Source organism: Bos mutus, chromosome 14 (genome assembly GCF_027580195.1).
Source record: "Bos mutus isolate GX-2022 chromosome 14, NWIPB_WYAK_1.1, whole genome shotgun sequence".
In the NCBI taxonomy this organism is placed as follows: Eukaryota; Metazoa; Chordata; class Mammalia; order Artiodactyla; family Bovidae; genus Bos; species Bos mutus.
The window spans coordinates 50,985,804-51,011,572 of record NC_091630.1 but is presented as its reverse complement, the minus strand read 5'-3'; the positions used below and the strand labels follow the sequence as shown (position 1 = coordinate 51,011,572).

The following is a 25,769-nucleotide window of genomic DNA, read 5'->3' as shown; positions in this document are numbered from 1 at the left end:
AGGGAATTATTTCACATCAACTGTGCACTGAGGGCAAGAGGAGAAAAGGCAAGGGGCAGTTTGTTGAGGGCAAACACTAAGCCTGGTGCTTATTGCAGTGATGGATTGATCTTAGCTGGAAGTCAGGTTCATTTCAAGGCAGTCTCTCCTGTGTGTCCCAGAACATCACACCTGTCCTGACTGAACATGGGTGGACCAGGCCTCCTCCTTCTGAGAGGAGGATCTGGAAATAGCTTCCTGCTTCTCACCTCTCTCTCCTCTCGACTCTCCTGTCTCTGCCATTGCTGTTGTTATTCAGTTGCAAAATTGTGTCCGAGTCTTTGTGACTTCATGGACTGTAGCACATCTCTGCTGTTGAACCCCACTTTTTTCACTTGCTATTATTGCAAGTGAAATTATTATTATTGCAAGTGCTATTATTGCAGTTTCAAGAGGGCTCTGGTCTAGGGGCTTACTGTCAGCAAGAGGTACAGGTGTGCTACACACAGTAAGGACAGTTTTGTATGGGCCTTTGAAAAATATAAACTTAATTTAAAAATTTTGACATGCAAGACATGCTTACATAGATAAGTATGTAAAGCATTTAGGTGCCTTATAATAGCACACATTTAAAGGTTGTAAATTAAGTGACTTCAGAACTTATTTGAAAATAAGAACATCTAAAATCAGTTCTTATTTAGACCTCACATTGTTTTAAAAGGCCCCCAGTTTTTAATGGCCATAAAAACAGAGACAAGTGATTTAAGTTCATCCCCAGACCTCCCCATGGACATACTTCTTGGTCCTGAGAGGGCAGGAATGCATGCATTTCTTCAGTAACATTCATGTGTACAGGAAATGACTATTGACATAATCTTTAAGCCTAATAGTTAAGACTATTCTTCAGTTTATAATTTAAAAGCTTCTGACAGCTCTGTGCTGTGGTATAATTTATAATGAAAGTCTGACTGATTGAGGTATATTTCACTGAACTGGTTTCTCTTATGAGTTGAAACTAAGGCTTGTGTAAACATAGGAAGGGAAGCCTTTCCCGGGCTTATGTAGTTGGGCAAGAATATTTAATGTCCCTCATTCCCAACTGTGCTGCAGTACCATCTGTGCTGTACTCAAAGTTTATAGAAAGCAAATCTACAGGATTTAAGGGGCATTTATTTTTTTCAATAAAATAACCACATATAAGACACCAGCTACCAGTGTGCAGCAAAATAAAAGTAGTTTTTTGAGATATACAATTTTGTAGTACTCCCTTTGGAGAAGGCAATGGCAACCCACTCCAGTACTCTTGCCTAGAAAATCCCATGGACGGAGGAGCCTGGTGGGCTGCAGTCCATGGGGTCGCTAAGAGTCGGACACGACTGAGCGACTTCACTTTCATTTTTCACTTTCCACTTTCATGCATTGGAGAAAGAAATGGCAACCCACTCCAGTGTTCTTGCCTGGAGAATCCCAGGGATGGGGGAGCCTGGTGGGCTGCCGTCTATGGGGTCGCACAGAGTCGAACACGACTGAAGTGACTTAGAAGCAGCAGCAGCAGCATACAGAGCTAGGAAAGAGCATTTAGGTTAAACTGCCCTCTCAAGGTATCTAATATATGAATCTGGATCAGAAGCAATCTGTTTGACTTATCATTTCTTCTCCCTGCCAGCTAAGAATACAGTTTTATATACAGCCAGCATGCAAAGTGTCTTAAAAGATGCCAAATACAATTCATGTGTTGATTTCTAACGGAATTATGTCGGCCATGGTGGAGATGTTTGGTCTGGATTGGATTATTTCCTCAGAATGGCACTATTGACACACTGAAGACTAAATAAAAAGATTAAATACTGCTGGAAAATATATATAGAATTATTCTATAACCCACCCCCCTCCCCCCAAACAAACACAAAAACCTAAACCAAAAAAAGAGATCTTATTAGAGCTTGAAAGCTTTCTTTCTGATAATAACTGGCTAGCTGCCTTCATGAATATAAAATGAGACCCTTTGGAAAAAGGAAAAATTATTGAATAATTTAACCTAAAAAGCAATTTCAACTAAAATACTGTGCATTTCAGTGAGGACAACTAGCATTTATTTACTTTTCTTATAGCTTTTTCTTACTTTAAATAAATTCTCCATGAGTAGATAAGAAAATTACTGTTTAGGATTATCAATAACTGCAGATTGAAGTAGTTGGATCAAAAAAGCCTTATCAAAATATAAAAAGTTTTTTAAAATATTTATTTTTATTTATTTACTTGACTACACTGTATCTTAGTTATGGCATGTGGGATCTAGTTCCCCCAACCAGGGGTCAAACCCAGGTCCTCTGCTTTGGGAGCATGGAGTCCTGGACACTGGACCACCAACGAAGTCCCTAAAACCAGTATTTTCTATCACCAAATAATGTGTGAAACAGATACTTTCACCTTCACTCTGTTCTAAACAACCATTTCCACTGTGAGACTTTTACTTTTCCACTTCATTCCTTTTCATTATTATTTTTTAAAACAGGTATGTTTATACTTTTTAATGTAGCTTTACTGATGTATAATTGACACACAAACTGCATTGTAAGCATTTTTATAATCAGAAAAAGAAGCAACAAATATTTTAAAGGTCTATTAGAACTGGTTATGCTTCTGAAAAGGTATTTCCTCATCCACCCAAATTACCACTACCGAGGAATCGTAAATATATGACTATTACTGAGAGAGGTGAGTGAACTGAAGACACTTAAAGGAGGATTTCCCTTGCATATTATGGGATAATATGGTGATCCAGTATACCCTCTTCCCCTCCATATTACATACTCCACTAAAGATAGCATGGTGAAGAAGCTAATACCAAGTAGGTGTCTATCTTCTAGAAAGATTTTCAAGTGTTGCAATAGGTATTTGTTAAATAACTTCAGAGATAGATATAACAGACTAAACTAATTTTCAAATTGGTACTTTATTTTATTTTAGTAATATCCTTTATCTTGACCATGCACCATTAATTAAACAGCATGCTTCTTTTAAACTTTGAGTGAAAATATGCAATTTCACCTCAAGTTTTCCAACCTACCAAACGCTGTTACCATATTTAGGAATTTAATAAAATGTTATAAAGCTTATGAGAGAACTATAGTTCTTTGGCATTAAAACATTTGTAACTGGACAAGAAGAAATAAAAAGTAATACTGTTAAGACAGTGACTAATAATTTAGAAGGAGGATTTAGAAAAGTCTGATAATTCAACAACAATTGTAATTATTCCCCAACTAAACGCTTTAAAAACGGCATTTTCCCCCTGAAATTCTTGCTATCACATTTAGTGTTTTCAGTTCAGTTCCAGGTAACTTTAAAGAAGTTCTGATTTCATTCCTTAAAAGATTATTTTTAGCACTTTTTTATTCTAATAATTTATAATAATGAATGGCTGAATCCATCTCATTTTATTTTGTATTCCTTTCAATGGCATATGAATGGGTAAGTATACTCACAAATATTTAAATATACAAACATTTTTGCTACATATTAATATGCAGACATTTTTTATTATATGCCTTTTCTTTTTAAAGACATGCTTTGGTCACATTACAATGAGTATATTCACATTAAAATAAAAGTTACAAACTATCAGACATGAGCCAAGACATGATCATCCTCAAATCAACTTTGCCTTCAAATAGTCTTTTATTTCATTTCACTGCCAAAAGCTAGAGTTAAATGGAGGAGGAAATGAAATGGTGGTTCAGCTGCTATCTTAATTCAACCAAAGCCATTCATACACATTTCTATTTTATAATCTTGGACAAACCCACAACTTTAAAACTGCAGGTTATCAAGAAATGAATGACCTTCACACACCTGGACAGTGAAATAGTAAAGAGTGAGGAGAAAAATAAGAAAGGGAGATAAAAGGGAATCTAAATCAGCAAAGATGACAAAAGAGACTAATAATTTAAACAAGTGTCTCTACTACACTCTGTTGTTTTGAGATTTGATGTGTTCCCTGATAAATATCCCCACTTCTCAGCTAGGACCATCAAGTTCCTGCCAGAACTGAAACCACTGGTTCAGTCAGGCAAAAGAGCTGCTCCCTGGGTACTTCATGTGCGGGACAGTGGGAGAGACCCAGAGCAGAGGGCTTTTCCTGCTTGTGGGTCCAAATTGGAGCATCCTGTATCTCAGGATGGTCACTCTGTGTCCTTAGACCTCTTCAAGGTACAGATCAGCCCCAGAAGTCCCAAGTCAGAAAGGACTTCTCCTGTTTCATAAGGGTCAGGTAGGTTCACTATGAACAGCAGCTGACAAGGGGAGAAGGAACCTGGCCAAGGTTGTGACTGTGAAGTCAAGGGGTTCACTGGAGGCCCCCGACAGGCCTGAACATGCCACTGTCTCTAGGGGCTACAGCTAAACCTGCTTACCTAGTGCAGGACCAGAGAGTAGGGTGAATATGGTGTGACTGGGGGGCAGGGAGGGTGGCAAACCCTGCTGCCCAGTGACAACCATCTGCTGTTCGCACAGGGTTGCAGGGAGGCCCAGTGCCTTCCATAATTTGGAAACACAGTAAGATATTTAATAATCCTCTAGGAAGGCGGCCAAGACTTGTCCTAGGAAGCAAACCATTTCTAATATTCCAAACAAGTTTTCTAAGAGGGAAAAACAGTTATAGAAGTTACTGTGTCGCCATATAGTTCAATAGTCCTCACATATATTCAGCTAAAACTGAGTAAATGATCTAGCACCTTCCAGCTGGAATGGCTTCTTAGACCAATTTTAAGCACAGGCCGGTTTTCTCAAAAATGAAATACTGGTGTTTTACAAACCCAGTTTTAATTTTTTTAAACCAGGAAGATTGTACAGATGAGCTTGTGATAGATACACTATAGAAAACATATGTATTTTTGGCTATATACACAATTCTTTGTTGTTGTGTGGGTTTTTTTTTTTCCCATTAGTTTCTTCTGCAATTTATAGTAGTGACTCTCTCATACTGAATGGACAAGCTGTGTATTTTTACACTTGACTGAGGATTTCATTCCACATTTACTTAGATTAGATAAATTAGAATATCCAACTATGGATTCACGTGAAAACTTTCAGAAATAATGCTTGTTATGTCTGATGTAATAAATATAGTTATTTCATATCAGTTAAAAACAACAACATCACTTTCTACCAGCTCCCATCAGGGGAGAGCCTAAGGCTGAGAGTCTGTTGGAATATTGTCATGATTTGTTTTTTCTCCAGAGACAGGATGCTTCAGAAACTGACCAGTAGCACCAATGTACAATCTTGATCGCATGGGCCATTTCTGAAAAAGAATATTTAAACAATAATCCAAAAGTTAGTATCTACAGTGTGCAATTATAATATTAAAAATTCCTAATGCTTCAATGCAAATGCAATACTATGTAGCTAGTAACAACAGTGATTACAAAGTTTAAGTGATGACAAAAAAATGTTTATTAATGCTAACAGCAAAATTTAAAATATACCCAGACTCTGATTATAACTGTATGAAATAATATGCGTGCATGTGGACCAGAACTGCAAAAAATTATGAAGAATAAATATATTTAGATGTAGGAAAATTTATCTATCTACAATGTTTTAACTGTAAACTCAACCTTAAACAAAATCCCTGGCTTTAAAAATGTTTTAAAAAGTTATATGTGGTATTATGCATCTACATTTGTCAAAGGATTACAATGAAAAGTGACTAATTCACCTACCTAAACATTTTATTCTGCTAAAAGCAATATCCGGAAGTTGCAAATATTAGAATGTTCGGGGTTACACAGCTACAACACCTAGATTAAATGTCTGCTTGTACTGGCATCACACGCTCTAACCTTCAGTCATTATCACATTTCTATTCTGATTGTGACTTTTCTAAATTCACCTTTAAAATGGCCAGCCTCTCAAATAATATAATTAATTTCCAAACAGGATGATGAAAAAATATACTACACAGGTAATACTTTCAGGATGGACTTTTTTTTCTTAGAGGGGAGGGTCATATAATTTTGGTTTAAGGTCTTTGGAATACTAATCAGAGAAATACTGTGGTTTTTTTTTTTTAAATACAAAGATAAGTCTTTAGACTAAAGTGCAATTCTCTGAGGTCGGCAGTGGGGTCCCACACTCTCCAGAGAGTAAACACTGCTGTGAGCAGCAGGCTACTTTCACCAGTGAATGTACATGGGCAGACTGCTGGTTACACAGCACCATGAAATGTTCTTTTAAAAAAAAAAAACTTAAAATTAAAATTAATATATTTATTTGGCTCTGCCAGGCTTCAGTTGTGGCACACAGGATCTTCAATTTTTATTGCAGCATACAGGAGTTGTGGCATGCAGAATCTTTAGTTGTGATATGTGGGATCTAGTTCCCTGACCAAGGGTCAAACCTGGGCCTCCTGCACTGGGAGCACAGAGTCTTAGCCACTGGACCACCAGTGGAAAGGGTGGTCCTTGAAATGTTCTTAAATGCCTGGAAGATAATCCATGGTGCTCAAACAGAGGTACTGTTATTAACAATTCAAAGTCCATAAGAGGACTTCCCTGGTGGTACAGTGGTTAAGAATCTGCCTGCTAATGCAGGGAACATAGGTTCCCTGGTCCAGGAAGATTCCACATGCTGTAGGGCAACTGAGCCCATGCTTGAGAGCCCGTGTTCCACAAGAGGAACCACTGCAATGAGAAGCCCGACCGGAGAGTAATCCCCATCTGCCACAACCAGAGAAAGCCCGTGCACAGCAATGAAGACCCAATACATCCAGTAAATAAATGAATAAATAAATAAATTTTTTAAAAGTTCATAAGAGCTCTGGCTTTTCAACACAAGTTGCACATTAGGATCACATGGGAGCTTTAAAAAAAAACAAAAACTAATGGCCAAATCACACTCCAGAACAATTAAATCAGACTGGACCTCTTCATAAAAGTATCAGGTAGAGCCAATTCTTATCTGGAATAATATAAGCCTGCCTTATAAGCCTTCCAAATACAGGGACTGTCACCTCAACTGGGATTCCAGATGTAAAATGTAGCATAAGGAATAATAAGTAAGCATGTGAGTTTTATGCCTCCAGATGTGATAACTGAACTTGCTCCAATGTGGTTTAGATCATTTCAGAGTCCTAAAGTCAGATTATTCTGCTCAGAATCTAGCAGAACTTCAACACAGATTAAATACAACATCTGTGTTACTTGGAATTTAAAATGTTCCACTCCTATATAATCTTCCTATAAACAAACTTGTATTTTATATTCAATACAGTAATAAGACTGACTATTATTTATTTTTGCAAATCCATTTCAGGTTTTGTTTTAAATCATAGAAGTGCATTCGTGTATGCTCTGGATGTATCATATTGGTCCTATTCCTGGGATTCCCTTGACCAGTTGGGAATGTGAAGCGTTTTAGAAATTTGCCTGGGATTTTTTGATATGTCTGAATTTGGCATTGTTAGACCAGAGTTAAGGCCTGCATTATACTGAAGAATCCAGTGTCATGGTATTATGGAGTGAACATTTGTGTTCCCCCAAAACTTACTTGTTAATGCTCTAACCCCCAGTGTGATGATAATTTGGAGAGGTAATTATGGTTAGATGAGGTCATGAGGGTGGGTCCCTCATGATAGGATTAGTGGCCTTTTAAGAAGAGGTAGAGCTCCCCTTCTTTGAGAAAGAGTGAAGTTGGCCAAATGCAAGACAGAAGAGAGCTCTCGCTAGGAAGTGAGTTGGCCAACACCATGATCTTGAATTTTCCAGCTTCCAACTGTGAGAAAATAAATTTCTGTTGTTTCATCTACCCGTCTGTGGTATTTTGTTATCACAGTCTGAGCTGATCACCACGTCCAGCAAGTAGTATAGGGCATAGATCATCAATTTGAAGTGCAGATTTTCAGGCATATCATAAACAAGTGCTTTTATTTTTAAAAGACTTAATTAATTAATTTGGATGTGTCAGATGTTAGTTGCAGCATGTGGGATCCTCGAACTTTGTTGAGGCATGCAAGATCTTTACTTGCAGCATACAGGGTCTTTTAGTTGTGGAAGGTGAACTCTTAGTTGCCATATGTGGGGATCTGGTTCCTTGACCAGGGATCAATCCCTGGCCCCTTGCACTGGGAGCATGCAGTCTTGGCCACTGGACCACCAGGGAAGTCCCTAAATCTGCACTTTTCAATCTTTTACACTACTGCCACATTTTCATGAGTATAAAAATCTCATGCTCAAACCTCAAATGTAATTTGAGAATTCTACACTTGAGAATGTAGATAATAATAATTTGAGAATGTGAATTAAAACACATTAAAAAATAAATAAAATAAAAGTATTACTGAATGCTCCCTGTTAATTCTATGTGTTACCTGGGTTTCACTGTATTGAGAATCACTCTAAAGCATGCAACCAAGAGTGGAGACCAATGAAGGGATCTGCTCTACAGCCTTGCTAGTAGGTAAGTGGCCTTCCCAGGTGGCCCAGAGGTAAAGTATCTGGGTAAAGAACTGTCTTGCCAATGCAAGACATGAGGGTTTGATCCCTGGGTAGGGAAGATCCCCTAGAGCAGGAAATGGCACCCCACTTGAGTATTCTTGCCTGGAAAATTTCATGGACAGAGGAGCCTGGCGAGCTACAGTCAGTGGGGCTGCCAAGAGTCAGACACCACTGAGTGACTGAGTGCACACACTACATAAGTAATTTATATGTAATTTATGAAAAAAACCTAAAAATGTTTATGTGGAGTTTTGCCTGATATTTCATGAACTTCGTAAAGTTTCCTTTTTAATAACTTTGTGTCCCTGGATTTTCAAAAAGGCTACTAAAAATTTTTTTTAATGAATTTAAGTAGACACACAAATAGTTTTAGGAGTTAGAAATAAACATATAAATAAAATATTGGTTAGGTTGCACGGCAGCATCACGCCAAAAAAAACAGGTGACTGATTTACATTTCACTTCTCAATGGTCTGTTTTAGCATTGTGTAGATTAACACAATCTTGACTTTCTACTTTACCTAAGAAGGCATATTTAAAATTATGTAGTTTCATTAGCTTAGAACAATCTAATGCACTCATACAATTAACCAGAACTAAACCGGAAATAAAAGACTTTAAAAATATATATTCTTGATTTTTGGAGTTAAATGATTCCAAAATAACAAAACAAAGTAATAAAATTTATTTTTAAAAATTACTGTTTATCTGTGTTATCAACAATGATTCTCCAGGGCTAATGCAATTAATAAAGCCAACAGTGCTTTTCTTACAATGTAAGTAACTGAAATACAGCCCTGTTCTCTTGGAGTTCTGCTCTTTCGGATGCTGGTGCTGATCAGAACTGTTCACATCCCAAATGCATATAAAGTGTTGTTTTAGCCTATCCTCTGGGATCCCAGTCTCTTAAACCTTCCAGTTGCATTTGAGGTATTCTTTTTTTTTTTTTTTTAAGATTCTCAGGAGAGCTTCTTTTTTTAGAATTTATTTGGCTGTGCCGGGTCTTAGCTTCAGCATGTAGGTTCTTACGGTATTCAGGATCTGGTTCCCTGACCAGGGATGTAACCCTGGCCCCCTGCATTGGAAGGCACAGAATCTTAACCACGGGACCAATGGGCAAGTCTCTTGAGGTACTCTTACTGTAAATTCCCAACAATGCTAACAATGCCAAATCTCCAATACTGATGATAAGATGATTATTTTGATGATTCAAAATTATGGCCTTGAAATATTTGTTAATGGATCTTTGATCATCAAAGTAAGGCCCAGTAATACTATGTTGTAAGAAAAATAGTCATTTTGGAACACTCTTTAACTAAAGGTTATAGTACCTTTTGTAGATTAAAAAGTACAAATAATTAGAATATGTCTTTGGCATTAGATTAATCAACAGACTTAATATTTAAGTATTTTGGTAGTATCTGTAAAATAAAGTGTCACAAACAGTTTCAGTTATGTACACAGAATCTCTTTCCTCTGCATCGCCACAGCACAAGGTTATAGTCTCTTATGGCATGTACAGCATTCTCTCTTAAAATTGTTGTTGTTCAGTCGCTAAGTCCAGTCTGACTCTTCTGCGTCTCCATGGACTATAGCCCGTCAGGCTTCTCTGTCCATGGGATTCTCCAGGCAAGAATACTGGAGTGGGTTGCCATTTCCTCCGCAAGGGGATCTTCCCAATGCGGGGAATGAACCCGCACATCTCCTGCATTGGCAGGCAGATTCTTACCGCTTAGCCACTGGGGAAGCGGAGAAGGCAATGGCAACCCAGTCCAGTACTCTTGCCTGGAAAGTCCCATGGACGGAGGAGCCTGGTGGGCTGCAGTCCATGGGGTCACTAAGAGTCAGACACAACTGAGCGACTTCACTTTCACTTTTCACTTTCATGTATTGGAGAAGGAAACGGCAACCCACTCCAGTGTTAGTGTTCTTGCCTGGAGAATCCCAAGGACAGGGGAGTCTGGTGGGCTGCCGTCTATGGGGTCACACAGAGTCGGACATGACTGAAGCGACTTAGCAGCAGCAGCAGCAGCACTGGGGAAGCCTGTGTCTTATAATACTGTTATTGTATTTATGTCTTTTTCTCCATTCTATGTTCATTTAGGGCAAGGACTGAGTCTTACCCTTAATTGTATTCACTCTCTTAACAGTGCTTTGCACATAGCAGAAACCCAGTAAATAATTTTAAAATAGGCTAGTCATTTGTTCAACCACCATCAATTTCATTTTTTAATATTTATTTTTATTTGTTTATATGCCCAGGTCTTAGTTGTGGCATCTGGGATCTCTGATCTTCCTTGCCAGCATGCAGGATCTTTAGCTATGGCTGTGGGTCTAGTTCCCTAACCAGGAATAGAATCCTGGCATCCATGCATTCAGAGTACAGAGGCTTAGCCACTGGACTACCAGGGAAGTCCCTCAATTTCATTTTAAGAGGTAATCTTTGGCCATCTTTCATTATCCCTATAATTGTCTTTTAAAATCAAAACAATTGATTCAGAGGACAAATGAGATATAATTTTTCTTTAAAGAGTTATAAGACTACAAAAACATTTGGTATGGGAATTAGGGCAAAAAGAAACTCTTGTTAAGCTTATTGTTACATGAAATTTATGGTTTTAGCATTCATGAAAATTATGGTTTTAACGTTACTCATTCAAAAAAGCACTGCAAGAAACAAAAGTGAAAAACAACGGGATTTCTCATATGATTTCTCTCTCCCACAAAGAGGCATTTAACAGATGCCTTTTGTATTAAGCCTACTTAATGTTGAAATAAATTTGTTAGAGTATAATGTCAAGTCAAAAGAAATCTAATATAAATGATACATTTGAATAGCAATCTGACGTACCTAATATTAATCTAATATTGATAGATTAATAACACTAATGGTTATATACAAAACCCCTCAATTAGTAATGAATAAATTTCCAGCTGAGGTTATATAACACATGAATGGAATGGAATAGCCTATCATAATTATGAATAAATAATACTTCAAATATTTACACTTAATATTTGAACTAGTTTGAATATCATCATGTTGATTGCATTTGCAAAGTACATTTTGTTAAAGCTTACCACAGAATTTTAAGTTCAATTAATATTAGAGGATGTATTTTACCTTCATTTCAATAATGATTATTCAATAATTTACTGAACATTGATATACTTAAGGCAAAGTCTTAATTTTATATTTGTGTGTGTGAAAATGTGAATAGTAGAATAAAAATTTTGAATATTTAGTTTTAGAAAATATAGGGAAGGAGATTCATTTTGAACAGAAAGCCTGATCGATGTAATATTTAAAAAACAATTAGATCTAGGAGAAAAGGATGATGAGAGTCTAAATATTGCAATATAGGTAATAAATCATAATCATAAAAACTGTATTAAACAAAACCCTGACCAATTTTGTACATTGCTACCTACATGTAATGTAAAAAATATTATACAAGAGGAACTCTCTTGGCTAATTTTGTACATTAAAGAATTTGAATATAGTATTTAATCCGAACACAAATACATGCCAATTTATTATGAAAATTACATAAACTCATTGTAATTTTTCTAACATTCTTGGTAGTTCCTAGTCTATGATAGTTAACATTAAAATGTACTGAAAATTTACCATATGGGGATGCAGAACGGTCTCATTTTACAAAAAAATTTCAACATTGGTTTCCTAGGGTGAGTTAGCAACAGATAATTCCATCACCCTATTTAATTCGTGAAACTTTAAAAAAATTGACAAAAATCACAAGGGGAAACATAATTATGTAAATTTAAAACCCTCAAAGGCTCTGATTACTAAAAATTATCAGGATGTGCAACCAAGCACCCCACCAGGCACCCCCGAAAAACGTCTCATCTAGGAAAGGTATCCTGTAGATTCCATCATCCTATAGGGGGCATGAGACTCCCCCTACCCAAGCCACCCCAGGTTTAAGCCACTACCTGCAAACCGTTAAGGAGTAACCTAGTGCAGTGGGGACCTCCCTGCCGGTGACTTGGCAGGCGAAGATCGCTCTCCGGGTCTGTCCCCTGTCTCACCCGGAAGGAGCGGTGAGAGCTCGCTGGTATCTGCCCAAGCAGTGTCAGACTCGGCAGGTCATGGTGCCTTGCTCCCGGGCCCGGCTCCTCAGTGCCTTGCCCGCCTACCTTGACCGGGTGTAGGTAACCATCCCCGCGAAGGGCGCCCAGTCCTGGGTCCGCCGGCGCCTCGGCGTCGTCCTGCAGGCTGCGGGTGAGGTGCGCAATATAGGTGGTGGCCAGCAGCAGCACGTCCAGCTTGGACAGCTTTGTGTCCGGCGGCACCGACGGCAGCGTGCGCTGCAGCTCCAGGAAGGCGTGCCGCAGAGTCTGCACGCGGCTGCGCTCCCGCGCCGCGTTCGCGGCCGCCGGCCGCCCGCCTCCCGACCGCGCGCCGCCGCCTGGGCCCGAGGGTCCCGGCCCGGTCCGTCCGGGGCTCAAGTCTCGGACTGCGACTACCGGGGGCGCGGGCTCGCTGCTGGAGATCAGGGGGCTGCCTGCGGGGCCGCCGCGGTCCATAGCGGCTTCCCTGCAAAGGACCGAAGGCGCGGTGAGGCCGCGGCGCTGGTCGAGCTTAGCCCGGATGGAAGCGCAGCCCTCTCGCTCCCCCTGCGCACCCCGCCCCAGCATCCGATGTGGCTCCGGGCCATCTCAGAGTTGAGCACCTTTTGATTGGGGCACTTTTGCCTTCCGGGGTCTGGGGAGAGTGGCGGGGCCCGAGGATTCCTAGACTGGTTAGAAGGCTCAGGAGGGCCCCGGTACCAACCAGCCTTGTGTGCTGTGCTTAGTCGCTCAGTCGTGTCCGATTCTTTGCGACCCCGTGGACTGTAGACAACCAGGTTCCTCTGTCCATGGGATTCTTCAAGCAAGAATACTGGAGTGGGTTGCCATTTCCTTCTCCAGGGAAATCTTGACTCAGGAATCGAACCCAAGTCTCCGCATTGCAGGCGTATTCTTTACCGTCTGAGCCACCAGGAAAGCCCAACCAGCCTTACTTTCCACCAACAATTTAGTCAAGAGGGCTACGATACTGGGAGAAGGAAGATTTCAGGTTCAGAACTTGTTCGCGCGTCTGGATTATTAGCCTGCCCATCCCGCGGGAAAGATGGAGCGGGTCAACTCGTAGAGCACGCCGTGGCCCGCGGTGCCCGCGCCGGCCGCCCTCGCATTATGCGTTCCGGAGGCTCGGGGTCCCCAGGGGCGACGGCAGGAGCCCGGGGTGGTTTCTGCCAGAGGGACCTGTGACCTCATCTCAGACTAAGGCACCCACCACCCGTCCACGTCCGGGAACTGCGAGGCAGGGGTCGGACTCGGGTCCTCACCTTTCCTGTAGGGGCTGTGCGGGGTTCGGCTCCGCTGCTCGGGAATTGAAGCGTCTAGCCGGGTCTGCGTGGCCTGGACCGCGCCGGTCACTCCATCTTCGTCCAGCGGATCGGGTGCGCCTTTTATGCGGGCTCGTGCGAGGCGAAGACTGCTTGTGGGCCAAGCTAGGCGCCGGATCACCACGGCAGGACCCGCCGACGTCCTCTGGCACCTGTGGTGCTGTGCTGTGGGGCTGCGTGCTCCGGGAGCCTCTCTGCATCGGGAGACTCATTAATCAAACCGTCCGGCGGGGCGGGGCCATAGGGGGCGGGGCGTCTTCCTGACCACGCCCCCGCGTTCAGGTTCTCCCCCAGGTCGGGCCCCGAGCGTGGTACGTCAAGCGCCCGCTGGGTTGGCGGCCGGCGGGGCCGCAGTCACGGCCTGGGCTCTAAGGACCCCAGCGCGGCATCGCGAGTTACCTTGTCTCGCCGTGAGCCTTCCGCCTCGGGCCCAGGCTGAGCCCCGGGCGTCTTCCAGATCCGCGCCGGGCCGAGGCGCGAAGGTGGCCGTTCTGTGGAACGCGCCTTAACTTTCGGTGAGGAAGTGTGGCGTGTGCCTCCTCGACGCGCTCACAGTTTGCTCCACCACAATGTCAACGTCTCCTGCCGTCTTGACTGCTTGAAGCGTAGTCCCGCCGCCTCGGGACTCCGCGACCAGTGTATTGAGCCGCCCGGAGGTAAACTGCACTGAGTTCGAGCGTGCCCACGGTCTGTGGTACTTTTAGTTCCCCTAGTCGCAATTGCTTCTTCCCGAGGCCGGCGCCTCCATCGTCCCATCCCCCACCCCGGGGCCCCCCTTTGTTTCCGTAGTTGGAACGGATTTGGGAGTTTCCCTGCGGGGAGCTCGCCCGAGGTGTTGTACCCTCGTGGCTCCCGGGGAGCGGGGATGGCGGCCGTGTGGGGAGGGGCTCCGTACAGGCTCCTTGAGGAAAGGGGGCGCTGCCCGGGGAAGCCCGGGCCCTGGATGCCCCCGACCTGGTGTCTTCACAGGTGAAGTTTGAGCAGACGCCCAATATTTCCCAGCAATGTGATTAATGCATCGTTGAAAACAATTCTTGCGTCAATCTTCTTTGAGGGTCGAGACAGAATATCGAATTTAAAGTATCCTTAATGAAACCGTTCTTTTACATGTGACATAATTTCATCCTTTACCATATATTTAAAAATTGGAGCTGCCAACAAGTACAGGGCTTTCCTGATAAAGAATCCACCTGTTTGATCCCTGGGTCAGGAAGATACCTTGGAGGAAATGGCAACCCATTCTAGTATATTTGCCTGGAGAATCCCCATGGCCAGAAGAGCCTGGTGGGCTACAGTCCTTGGGGTCGCAAAAGAGTCAAACACGACTTAGCGTCTAAATAACAAACCTAGTACATAGTAATGGTGGCACTTACTTCATTTGAGTATAAAGTTCCACACACTTTATTAGTAACTCAGAGTAATCCTCAGGTTTTCATCTCAATTCCCGTTTGATAAATATAGTCAGATTTACACTTTAAGATAAAGAAGCACACCAAAATACTGTGAGTTCAGAAAACGATTACTTTTGATGAATGAGAAAGCACATCTTTATCTTCCCAGAAAATTGTATGTAATGAGAAATAAAGCAATTGTAAAGGACTGTTTCAGATTCTATAAAGAAGCAAATCAAACAGGAATTGCAAAGGTTTTTCTTAATGAGAGACTGTAAAGCTACAAACCACAAATGATGATGTTGCCTAGTGCTGTAAAGGTAAAGAATGAAACGTTTCAGATCACTGAGGTTGAATTTACTGTTTTACAAATTTACTTGCAAATTATGAAGAAGGTGAGGTTCACGTACATCATTTTTTGTCAGCAAGCTTTCAGATGTCTTCAAAGAGAGAGTTCTGTATTGACAGAGGAAAAAAAAAAAACAGCATTTAAATTATTTCAAAACAAAGTTATCCAAAACAGGTAGGAAACGTATATAATCTAGGACACATTAACAACAGTGAAGGCTAATGATTAGTTACTAAACTGTGAATCTTCTCAGGCTTTAAAGAAAGCAGAAACAAAGATTGTGCCCCTGAGGTAGGGAAGATTATGGGAAATCTGTGAGTTGAGAGAGGTGTGGAAATAACAACATTGGAGTGAAGGTAGGGGCCAGGACTAGGGTAGGCAAATTAGGTGCTCAGGGCTCCTTATATTTTGCACCCTGGCATCTCACAAGCTTCCCCCTAGCCTAGACTGCTAGAGTCTTCTGCTACTCTAGGAATTGGGACGAATGTGCATGTGCGGCACAGTACAGGCACTTCACTGCTAATGACGACTGGCCAGTTGCCTGCTGAGTTGCCCAACAGGTTCGAAAGGACTGATGTAACAGGACCCGCCACCTCAGGCCACCCCCTTGTCTTGTCTGCTGCCACTCTAAGCAGCCTCTGAATGCTCTGATGACTCTAGTCCTAATTCCTGCAAGACTCCAGTATTTGCAATTACAGTTGAAATGGAGAATAAACATCTTCAAATTTTCAACATTATATAAATTAGTAACAGGTATCTTTTTAAGTGCTAAGTGTTTTACAGAAAGCACTTTTATTTTCTCATTTAGTCTTTACAAAAACCCTTTGAGGACCTTATAGTTGAGAAAATAAAGCTAAGAGAGTTGAAATAAGTTGTCCAAGGTCACACAGTTACTAAGTGGCAGAGACAGGATTCAAGCCAGGCAGATTGACCTTAACAGTTGTGTTTTTTACCATACTATTTTATTTACTATTTGTAGGGATCTTCATTATTTGCAAAACATTTTTTTTTGTATCTCTTATCTCAGTAAAGAGCATTAACTTGAATCCCTATTAACAATCCAAATACTATTTTCATTATACATCTTTCTTTGAAATTCTTGCCTAATCTGGTTTTAGAGTGCTATAGATTTTATTTCACTGAGTGTGATTAGGCCTTTTAAAAAGATATTTATTTGGCTGCATCAGGTCTTAGATGTGGCATGCAGAATCCTTATTTGCAGCATGCGGACTCTTTAAGTTGTAGTGTGTGAGATCTAGTTCCTTGCCAGGGATCCAAGACTGCATTGGGAGTTTGGAGTCTTACCCACGGGACCATCAGGGAAGTCCCAGTGTGATGTAGGTCTCAAAATCATACTTATCTTTTTAAAAAATGTGTCACATAGTTTGTTATCTTTATAATGTAAAATGATCACATATACCAGTGAAGAAAATATATTGTTTTGTTATCTGTATACAGTTGGTGCTTTTTTCACCTTTCAACTATTTCCTTTATTGTTAATTAAGGTATAATTTACAGACTTAAACAGTCCTTTGAGTATATAGTTCAACAGTTTTGATAAAACATTTACAGTCATGTAACTACTACCACAATAAAGATATGCAACATTTCATCACCCCCTCAAGATTCCCTTGTATTGACCCTTTGTAGTCAACCCCAGGTCCTCAGCAACTACTCATGTTTTCTGTCTCTGCAGTTTTGCCTTTGCCAGTAGGTCATGAAATCATACATTGTGTAGCCTTTTAAGTCTGGTGTCTTTCATTCAGCATAGTGCTTCTGAAGTCTGTGTCATTTCATATATTGCTAGTTCATTTCTTTTTAATGCTGAGTAGTATTCCATTGTATGGGTGTACCACAGTTTGTTTATCCATTCCCTGCTGAGGGGCTTTTGGGTTGTTCTCAATTTTTGGTGATTCTTCGTAAGCCATGGAAAACATTAGGGTTCAGATTTTTGTGTGAGTATATGTTTTCATTTCACCTGGGGAAATACTTAGGAGTGGGACTGCTGAGTGTGTTGAGTGTGTGTTTAACTTTGTAAGAATATGTCAAACTTTTTTCCAAATTGGCTGAACTATTCTTTTTGCATCCCCACCAGTAGTGCATGACAGTTCTGGTGGCTCCATATCCTCGTTAGCATTACTTGATTTTTTTTTTTTTTTACCTACTGTAATGGACATTTTTAAAGAAAAAATACTGATCCAATATTTACAGCATTTTAAAAATCAGATGATGCCACAACCTAGATATCTTTCTTGTCAGATAATCTGATTTCCCAAGTTCAACTTGTCTGCCTGGCTGTAGTGTTTTGGAGCCAAGTAGCTACGGTTGCCTTTAGTTGGACAGCATGCTCTCCAGTTTACCTCAGTCACATTCTCACATGCTTCCCTTACTTATTTTATCTGCCTTTTCTTTAGGGTGTTTTTGAGACCCCCTGGCAGTGTAATGTTTTTGAGACCCCCTGGCAGTGTAATTAAGAACTTGATTTTTGGAGTCAATGACCTAGATTCATGTCCCAGTTCTGCCTCCTGGCAATCCTGTGACGTTGGGCTCCTCTGACTGGGTTTCTCCAACACTCATTTTCCCTATGTATAAGTTGGGGCTAATAGTACTCTTATCTCAAAGGGTCCTACTGTGTTTTATAATTTGTTGGGGTAATGAAGACTAAGCTTTCAGAATAGATATTTTAAAATGGAAAATAACTAGTACAGTTCTTGTAACTTACATAATTCTTGTTCATAGAGTAAGCCATTGACAGAGTTGAGACTAGACATCACAAAAGCTAGCTTGTTGCTGCTGCTGCTGCTAAGTCACTTCAGTCGTGTCCGACTCGGTGCAACCCCATAGACGGCAGCCTACCAGGCTCCCCTGTCCCTGGGATTCTCCAGGCAAGAACACCAGAGTGGGTTGCCATTTCCTTCTCCAATGCATGAAAGTGAAAAGTGAAAGGGAAGTTGCTCAGTCGTGTCTGACTCTTAGTGACCCCATGGACTACAGCCCACCAGGCTCCTCCGTCCATGGGATTTTCCAGGCAAGAGTGCTGGAGTGGGGTGCCATTGCCTTCTCCGAAAAGCTAGCTTAGAGTATTCTAAAAAAAGTTTTGTTGCTCATTACTATTAATTTCTTTTTTTTTTTTTTTTTTTTTTAGGGAGATGGGAGTTCTCCTAATTTCAAAAGAGTTCTTTGAGAACTGCAAACCAAAATCTTAGCATTATACCTATATTATTGATGTATACAGTTATTTTGCATATAAAAGTTAGTTAGACTGAGGTTGGATTTAATACGGCAAAATTAAACGTAGTTAGAGCTTTACAAATGAGTTTATATAAGATCATCCCAGAGTTTCATGACTAAAAGTATTATCTAAGTTTTAAAAAATTCTTCTTGAAGCACATAGGAGATCTGTTGTTACAACTGTTCAAACATAGCATAGCCTTAACAGTGGTAAATTTACCCTTTTTAAAGATCACTTTTTAACTCAAAGAAACCCAAAGCATTCATTTCTAACTAAAGTTAGTAGGTATTTTATAAATAGTTAAATAACATACAGTGAACATTTCCTATGAATTATAGGTCCCAGGGATTCACATTCCTTAAAGGTGTCTGAACCTAAGGGCATTCTAACCCAGCTAGGAAGTTATTATTTTTACATTAACAGAAGGGATGGATTGACTCTATTGACATTGCTTGGGCTTGAAAGATAGTTAATCAAGTAACAGTTTGCTCTTTTCATTGTACCGTGCTGTGGGTACTGTATTCTCAGTGGATCTTATTTACAATGTATAAATGTATTTAATGCCTATTTTTAAATTACTAAGGCTCAAATACCTCCTAGCCAGCTTGAAAAGAGAGGAAACATCTGTCAGAAAGTATTTACTGTGACAAACAGAAAAAGAGGCAATAATTTGCACATTTTTTGTTCCATACCACATACTATTTTTAATTGAACAGTGAAGGCATTTGTTCAGCATCAGCCTTTAAATAAAAAAATAGTGTTGAACTAATCTTTAATTAAAGTGTACATTGATAGTATCAAGTTCAGTTTGGGGGTCAGCAGCAACGTCAATGAGTCTGACTTTTTCCTCCCTGTAGGGAAGGCAGGCTTGTGTAAATATACATGAGCACAGACGGCATGCATTTATAAAGGAGGTGGAAAACATTCCCCTGTCATTGGACAGATGTTGCTTCACTGTGTTCTACACAGGACACAGGCACAGCTCTCAGTGTGTAAACCTTAAAGGAGTGTGGGGCTTATACTTCTAGAGTTTTGGAAGAAGCCTCTAAAGCTCCTTTCCACCTCTGATCAGGCTCCCCACCTTGAATCTTAAATGTAGACTGTAGGGGACTCTCCTGCTGATACCAGCTCATTAACCCTCCTTCAAGTAATTAAGGGAGGGAGTTGGTTTAATCAACTTTTTAGAAACTAAAAATCTGTTCTTAAGAGCTGTGTATTTTAATACTTTACTAACCTTCTAACTTTATTCTCATTGTCTCATGGTGGTGGTATAATTGCTAAATCGTATCCTACTCTTGGGACTCCATGGACTGTCTTGTAGCCTTACACTAAATTAGTAAAATGTTAGCAAGAGGCACACCCTAATAGTCTATTATCAAGAGCTTAATGAAATTCCATAATAGGTTTGGTCACCTTTGATTGAAGGTGATATTAACTGGTGATATTTCCATTTAATAAGACTTAAATCATTTGTGATAACCAAATCAATGTTTTGGTATGCCCTCAGTGAAAATGTGCCCTGAGGAGATAAAAGATATTTAAAAGAAAATGTTGGGGCTTCCCTGGTGGCTCAGGGGCAAAGAATCCACCTGCCAATGCAGGAGACATGGCTTTGATTCCTGATCCTGGAGGATCCCACCTGCCGTGGAGCAACTAAGCCCATGTGCCACAACTATTGAGCCTGTGCTGGAGAGACTGGGAGCCACACCTACTGAAGCTTGTGCACCCTAGAGCCTGTGCTCCACAGCAAGAGAAGCCACCACAGTGAGAAGCCTGCATGTTGCGACTAGAGAGTAGCCTCCATCCTCCTTAACTAGAGAAAAGTCCACATAGTGATGAAGACACAGCACTCCTGCTAAGTCGCTTCAGTCGTGTCCGACTCTGTGTGACCCTATAGACGGCAGCCCACCAGGCTCCCCCATCCCTGGGATTCTCCAGGCAAGAACGCTGGAGTGGGTTGCCATTTCCTTCTCCAATGCAAGAAAGTGAAAAGTGAAAATGAAGTCGCTCAGTCGTGTCCGACTCTTCGTGACCCCATGGACTACAGCCTACCAGGCTCCTCCATCCATGGGATTTTCCAGGCAAGAGTACTGGAGTGGGGTGCCGTTGCCTTCTCCGGAAGACCCAGCACAGCCAAACATAAATAAATGAAAATTAAAAATGAAAATGTTTATGTAATACTTTTTCACAAAATAAAACTTAAGAATCAGGATTGAACATAATCAGTTTCACTGACAGTGGCAAAAGCAGGACAATATATTCTTCTCACAGGAACCCCTCTATGCTGGTGGTTTCTTTAGGGTAGCCTATCTCAACAGTACTTAGTATTGGTAGTTGAAAATGCATTTAGCTTGTGTTTAGCATTCCTAGTTAGGAAGTAGGATTTGTCAGTGCAGTCCTAGTGACCAGAGCTTTGTTTGGGGCTGCAGAATATGTAGTACGTGCCACAGCTCACAACTGATCTAACAGTATGTGTGACAATGTACAGATTTACCAATATTGTTTTCTGAGGCTGTGTCTGTTTTTATTGTTTTCTTTTCCACCTTGATGATACACTAGCAAGACCTTTCAAAATGCTTGGCGAAGAAACAAAATGCAAGAACACTGTTGTGGAACTGACGCTGAGTTATGTAAATCTTTAAGAAACTCTTGGGGTGCTATGAACAAACTTGCTACGGTTTTGATGGCAATGGACATAATCAGGTATGGCAAATTCACACACGACTTCTGTTTTGTGTGTGTGTGAATGGAGAGGAAGCAAGATCCAAACTAGGACTCCTTACGTATCCTATCTCCTGTCCCCAGATGAAGCATTTTCCAGACTTATAGGACTCTCTCCCCCTTAGGCCTCTCTCAACAAGCCTAAGCCACTCTTCAGGGAATGGGGGTAGCAGCACTGTTGTTCATGGGTCTTCTTCAGGTGGGCTCCATTAAGGAATGCTGAGTCACCATCCCTTGATTGGACCCTTCAGAGAGTGTCTCATGACAAGCCCATGTGACCCTCATCAAGCAGTTCTGGAAAAAGGAAATCCATTCCAAAGTACATCTACTGGCTCTGATTACTTTCTTAATGAAATTTGCTATTGCCCTTTATTATAACATAGTGACTACTATGATATGGGGCTTCCCTGGTGGCTTAGTGGTAGAGAATCAGCCTGCCAATACTGGAGACACGGGTTCGATCCTTAGGTTGGGAAGATCCCCTTGAGAAGGAAATGGCAAACTACTCCAGTATTCTTGCCTGGGATATCCCATAGACAGAGGAGCCTGGCAGACTAGAGTCCATAGGGTCCCAAAGAGTGGGACACAACTTAATGACTAAACAACAACAAGTATACATTCTATGCACTATAAAAACCTTTCAACGATGGACTAAAAATAAAAAACAAATACAAAGCAAAGCCAGAGCTTGCTTCACTCCACTGTTAACATGAGGGCAGACACACTGAAATCATAATCACAGAAAACTAGTCAATCTGATCACATGGACCACAGCCTTGTCCAACTAAATGAAACTAAGCCATGCCGTGTGGGGCCACCCAAGACGGGACGGTCATGGTGGAGAGGTCTGACAGAATATGGTCCCCTGGAGAAGGGAATGGCAAACCACTTGAATATTCTTGGCTTGAGAACCCCATGAACAGTATGAAAAGGCAAAATGATAGGATACTGAAAGAGGAACTCCCCAGGTCGGTAGGTGCCCAATATGCTACTGGAGATGAGTGGAGAAATAACTCCAGAAAGAATGAAGAGATGGAGCTAAAGTAAAAACAATACCCCATTGTGGATGTGACTGGTGATAGAAGCAAGGTCCGATGCTGTAAAGAGCACTATTGCATAGGAACCTGGAATGTTGGGTCCATGAATCAAGGCAAATTGGAAGTGGTCAAACAGGAGATGGCAAGAGTAAACGTCGACATTCTAGGAATCAGCGAACTAAAATGGACTGGAATGGGTAAATTTAACTCAGATGACCATTATATCTACTATTGTGGGCAGGAATCCCTTAGAAGAAATGGAGTAGCATCATGGTCAACAAAAGAGTCCGAAATGCAGTACTTGGATGTAATCTCAAAAACAACAGAATTATCTCTGTTCATTTCCAAGGCAAACCATTCAATATCACGGTGATCCAAGCCTATGCCCCAACCAGTAATGCTGAAGAAGCTGAAGTTGAACGGTTCTATGAAGACCTACAAGACCTTTTAGAACTAACACCCAAAAAAGATGTCCTTTTCATTATAGGGGACTGGAATGCAAAAGTAGGAAGTCAAGAAACACCTGGGTAACAGGCAAATTTGGCCTTGGAATACGGAGTGAAGCAGGGCAAAGGCTAATAGACTTTTGCAAAGAGAATGCACTGGTCATAGCAAACACTCTCTTCCAACAACACAAGAGAAGACTCTACACATGGACATCACCAGATGGTCAACACTGAAATCAGACTGATTATATTCTTTGCAGCCAAAAATGGAGAAGCTCTATACAGTCAGCAAAAACAAGACCAGGAGCTGACTGTGGCTCAGACCATGAACTCCTTATTGCCAAAGTCAGACTTAAATTGAAGAAAGTAGGGAAAACCACTAGACCATTCAGTATGACCTAAATCAAATCCATTATGATTATACAATGGAAGTGAGAAATAGATTTAAGGAACTAGATCTGATACAGTGCCTGATGAACTATGGACGGAGGTTTGTGACCTTGTACAGGAGACAGGGATCAAGACCATCTCCATGGAAAAGAAATGCAGAAAAGCAAAATGGCTGTCTGGGGAGGCCTTATAAATAGCTGAGAAAAGAAGAGAAGTGAAAAGCAAAGGAGAAAAGGAAAGATATAAGCATCTGAATGCAGAGTTCCAAAGAATAGCAAGGAGAGATAGAAAGCCTTCCTCGGCGATCAGTGCAAAGAAATAGAGGAAAACAACAGAATGGGAAAGACTAGAGATCTCTTCAAGAAAATTAGAGATACCAAGGGAACATTTCATGCGAAGATGGGCTTGATAAAAGACAGAAATGGTATGGACCTAACAGAAGCAGAAGATATTAAGAAGAGATGGCAAGAATACACAGAAGAACTGTATAAAAAAGATCTTCATGACCCAGATAATCACGATGGTGTGATCACTGACCTAGAGCCAGACATCCTGGAATGTGAAGTCAAGTGGGCCTTAGAAAGCATCACTACGAACAAAGCTAGTGGAGGTGATGGAATTCCAGTTGAGCTATTCCAAATCCTGAAAGATGATGCTGTCAAAGTGCTGCACTTAATACACCAGAAAATTTGGAAAACTCAGCAGTGGCCACAGTACTGGAAAAGGTCAGTTTTCATTCCAATCCCAAAGAAAGGCAATGCCAAAGAATGCTCAATTGCACAATTGCACTCATCTTACACGCTAGTAAAGTAATGCTCAAAATTCTTCAAGCCAGGCTTCAGCAATATGTGAACCGTGAACTTCGGATGTTCAAGCTGGTTTTAGAAAAGGCAGAGGAACCAGAGGTCAAATTGCCAACATCCGCTGGATCGTCAAAAAAGCAAGAGAGTTCCAGAAAAACATCTATTTCTGCTTTATTGACTATGCTAGAGCCTTTGACTGTGTGGATCACAATAAACTGTGGGAAATTCTGAAAGAGATGGGAATACCAGACCACCTGACCTGCCTCTTGAGAAGTCTGTATGCAGGTCAGGAAGCAACAGTTAGAACTGGACATGGAACAACAGACTGATTCCAAATAGGAAAAGGAGTACGTCAAGGCTGTATATTGTCACCCTGCTTATTTAACTTATATGCAGAGTACATCATGAGAAACGCTGGACTGGAAGAAGCACAAGCTGGAATCAAGATTGCTGGGAGAAATATCAATTACCTCAGATATGCGGATGACACCACCCTTATGGCAGAAAGTGAAGAGGAACTAAAAAGCCTCTTGATGAAAGTGAAAGTGGAGAGTGAAAAAGTTGGCTTAAAACTCAACATTCAGAAAACGAAGATCATGGCATCTGGTCCCATCACTTCATGGGAAATAGATGGGGAAACAGTGGAAACAGTGTCAGACTTTATTTTTTTGGGCTCCAAAATCACTGCAGATGGTGACTGCAGCCATGAAATTAAAAGACGCTTACTCCTTGGAAGAAAAGTTATGACCAACCCAGATAGCATATTGAAAAGCAGAGATATTACTTTGCCAACAAAGGTCCATCTAGTCAAGGCTATGGTTTTTCCTGTGATCATGTATGGATGTGAGAGTTGGACTGTGAAGAAGGCTAAGTGCCGAAGAATTGATGCTTTTGAACTGTGGTGTTGGAGAAGATTCTTGAGAGTCCCTTGGTCTGCAAGGAGATCCAACCAGTCCATTCTGAAGGAGATCAGCCCTGGGATTTCTTTGGAAGGAATGATGCTAAAGCTGAAACTCCAGTACTTTGGCCACCTCATGCCAAGAGTTGACTCATTGGAAAAGACTCTGGTGCTGGGAGGGATTGGGGACAGGAGGAGAAGGGGACGACAGAGGATGAGATGGCTGGATGGCATCACAGACTCGATGGACGTGAGTCTGAGTGAACTCCGGGAGTTGGTGATGGACAGGGAAGCCTGGCGTGCTGTGATTCATGGGGTCGCAAGGAGTCGAAAATGACTGAGCGACTGAACTGAACTGAAATTACGTATATGCCACCTGGGAAGCCCTTGTGTATATTCAAAGTTTAGAATTAGTGGTTAAGAACCTGCCTGCCAATGCAGGAGACCTAAGAAATGCAGATTTGATCCCTGGGTCAGGAAGATCCCCTGGAGGGCTTGGCAACCCACTCCAGTATTCTTGCCTGGAGAATCTCATGGACAGAGGAGCCTGGAGGGCTGAAGTCCATGTTGTCGAAAAGTGTCGGGACATGACTGAAGGGCCTTAGCACGCA

General features: G+C 41.4%; 2 protein-coding genes across 3 annotated transcripts in view; both read right to left on the bottom strand.

The window, feature by feature from the left end:
• Positions 1-1,897: 1,897 nt before the first annotated feature.
• On the bottom strand, positions 1,898-14,233 carry TCF24 (transcription factor 24). Its single transcript, XM_070382310.1, has 3 exons — positions 13,832-14,233; positions 12,639-13,038; positions 1,898-5,284 (listed from the first exon to the last, which is right to left on the bottom strand). Exons 1-3 carry the CDS (start codon positions 14,101-14,103, stop codon positions 5,171-5,173), a joined length of 786 nt encoding a protein of 261 aa, XP_070238411.1. The 5' UTR covers positions 14,104-14,233; the 3' UTR covers positions 1,898-5,170.
• A 1,050-nt stretch (positions 14,234-15,283) lies between these two features.
• Positions 15,284-25,769, bottom strand: part of PPP1R42 (protein phosphatase 1 regulatory subunit 42) — a 44,846-nt gene continuing 34,360 nt past the window's right edge. The window contains exon 9 of one of the 2 annotated variants that reach the window (XM_070382308.1): positions 15,284-15,738. In XM_070382308.1, the coding sequence (XP_070238409.1) occupies positions 15,648-15,738 (91 nt within the window). In that variant the 3' untranslated portion in view covers positions 15,284-15,647. The remainder of the gene's footprint in view (positions 15,739-25,769) is intronic. The other variant, XM_070382309.1, reaches the window with a different exon arrangement.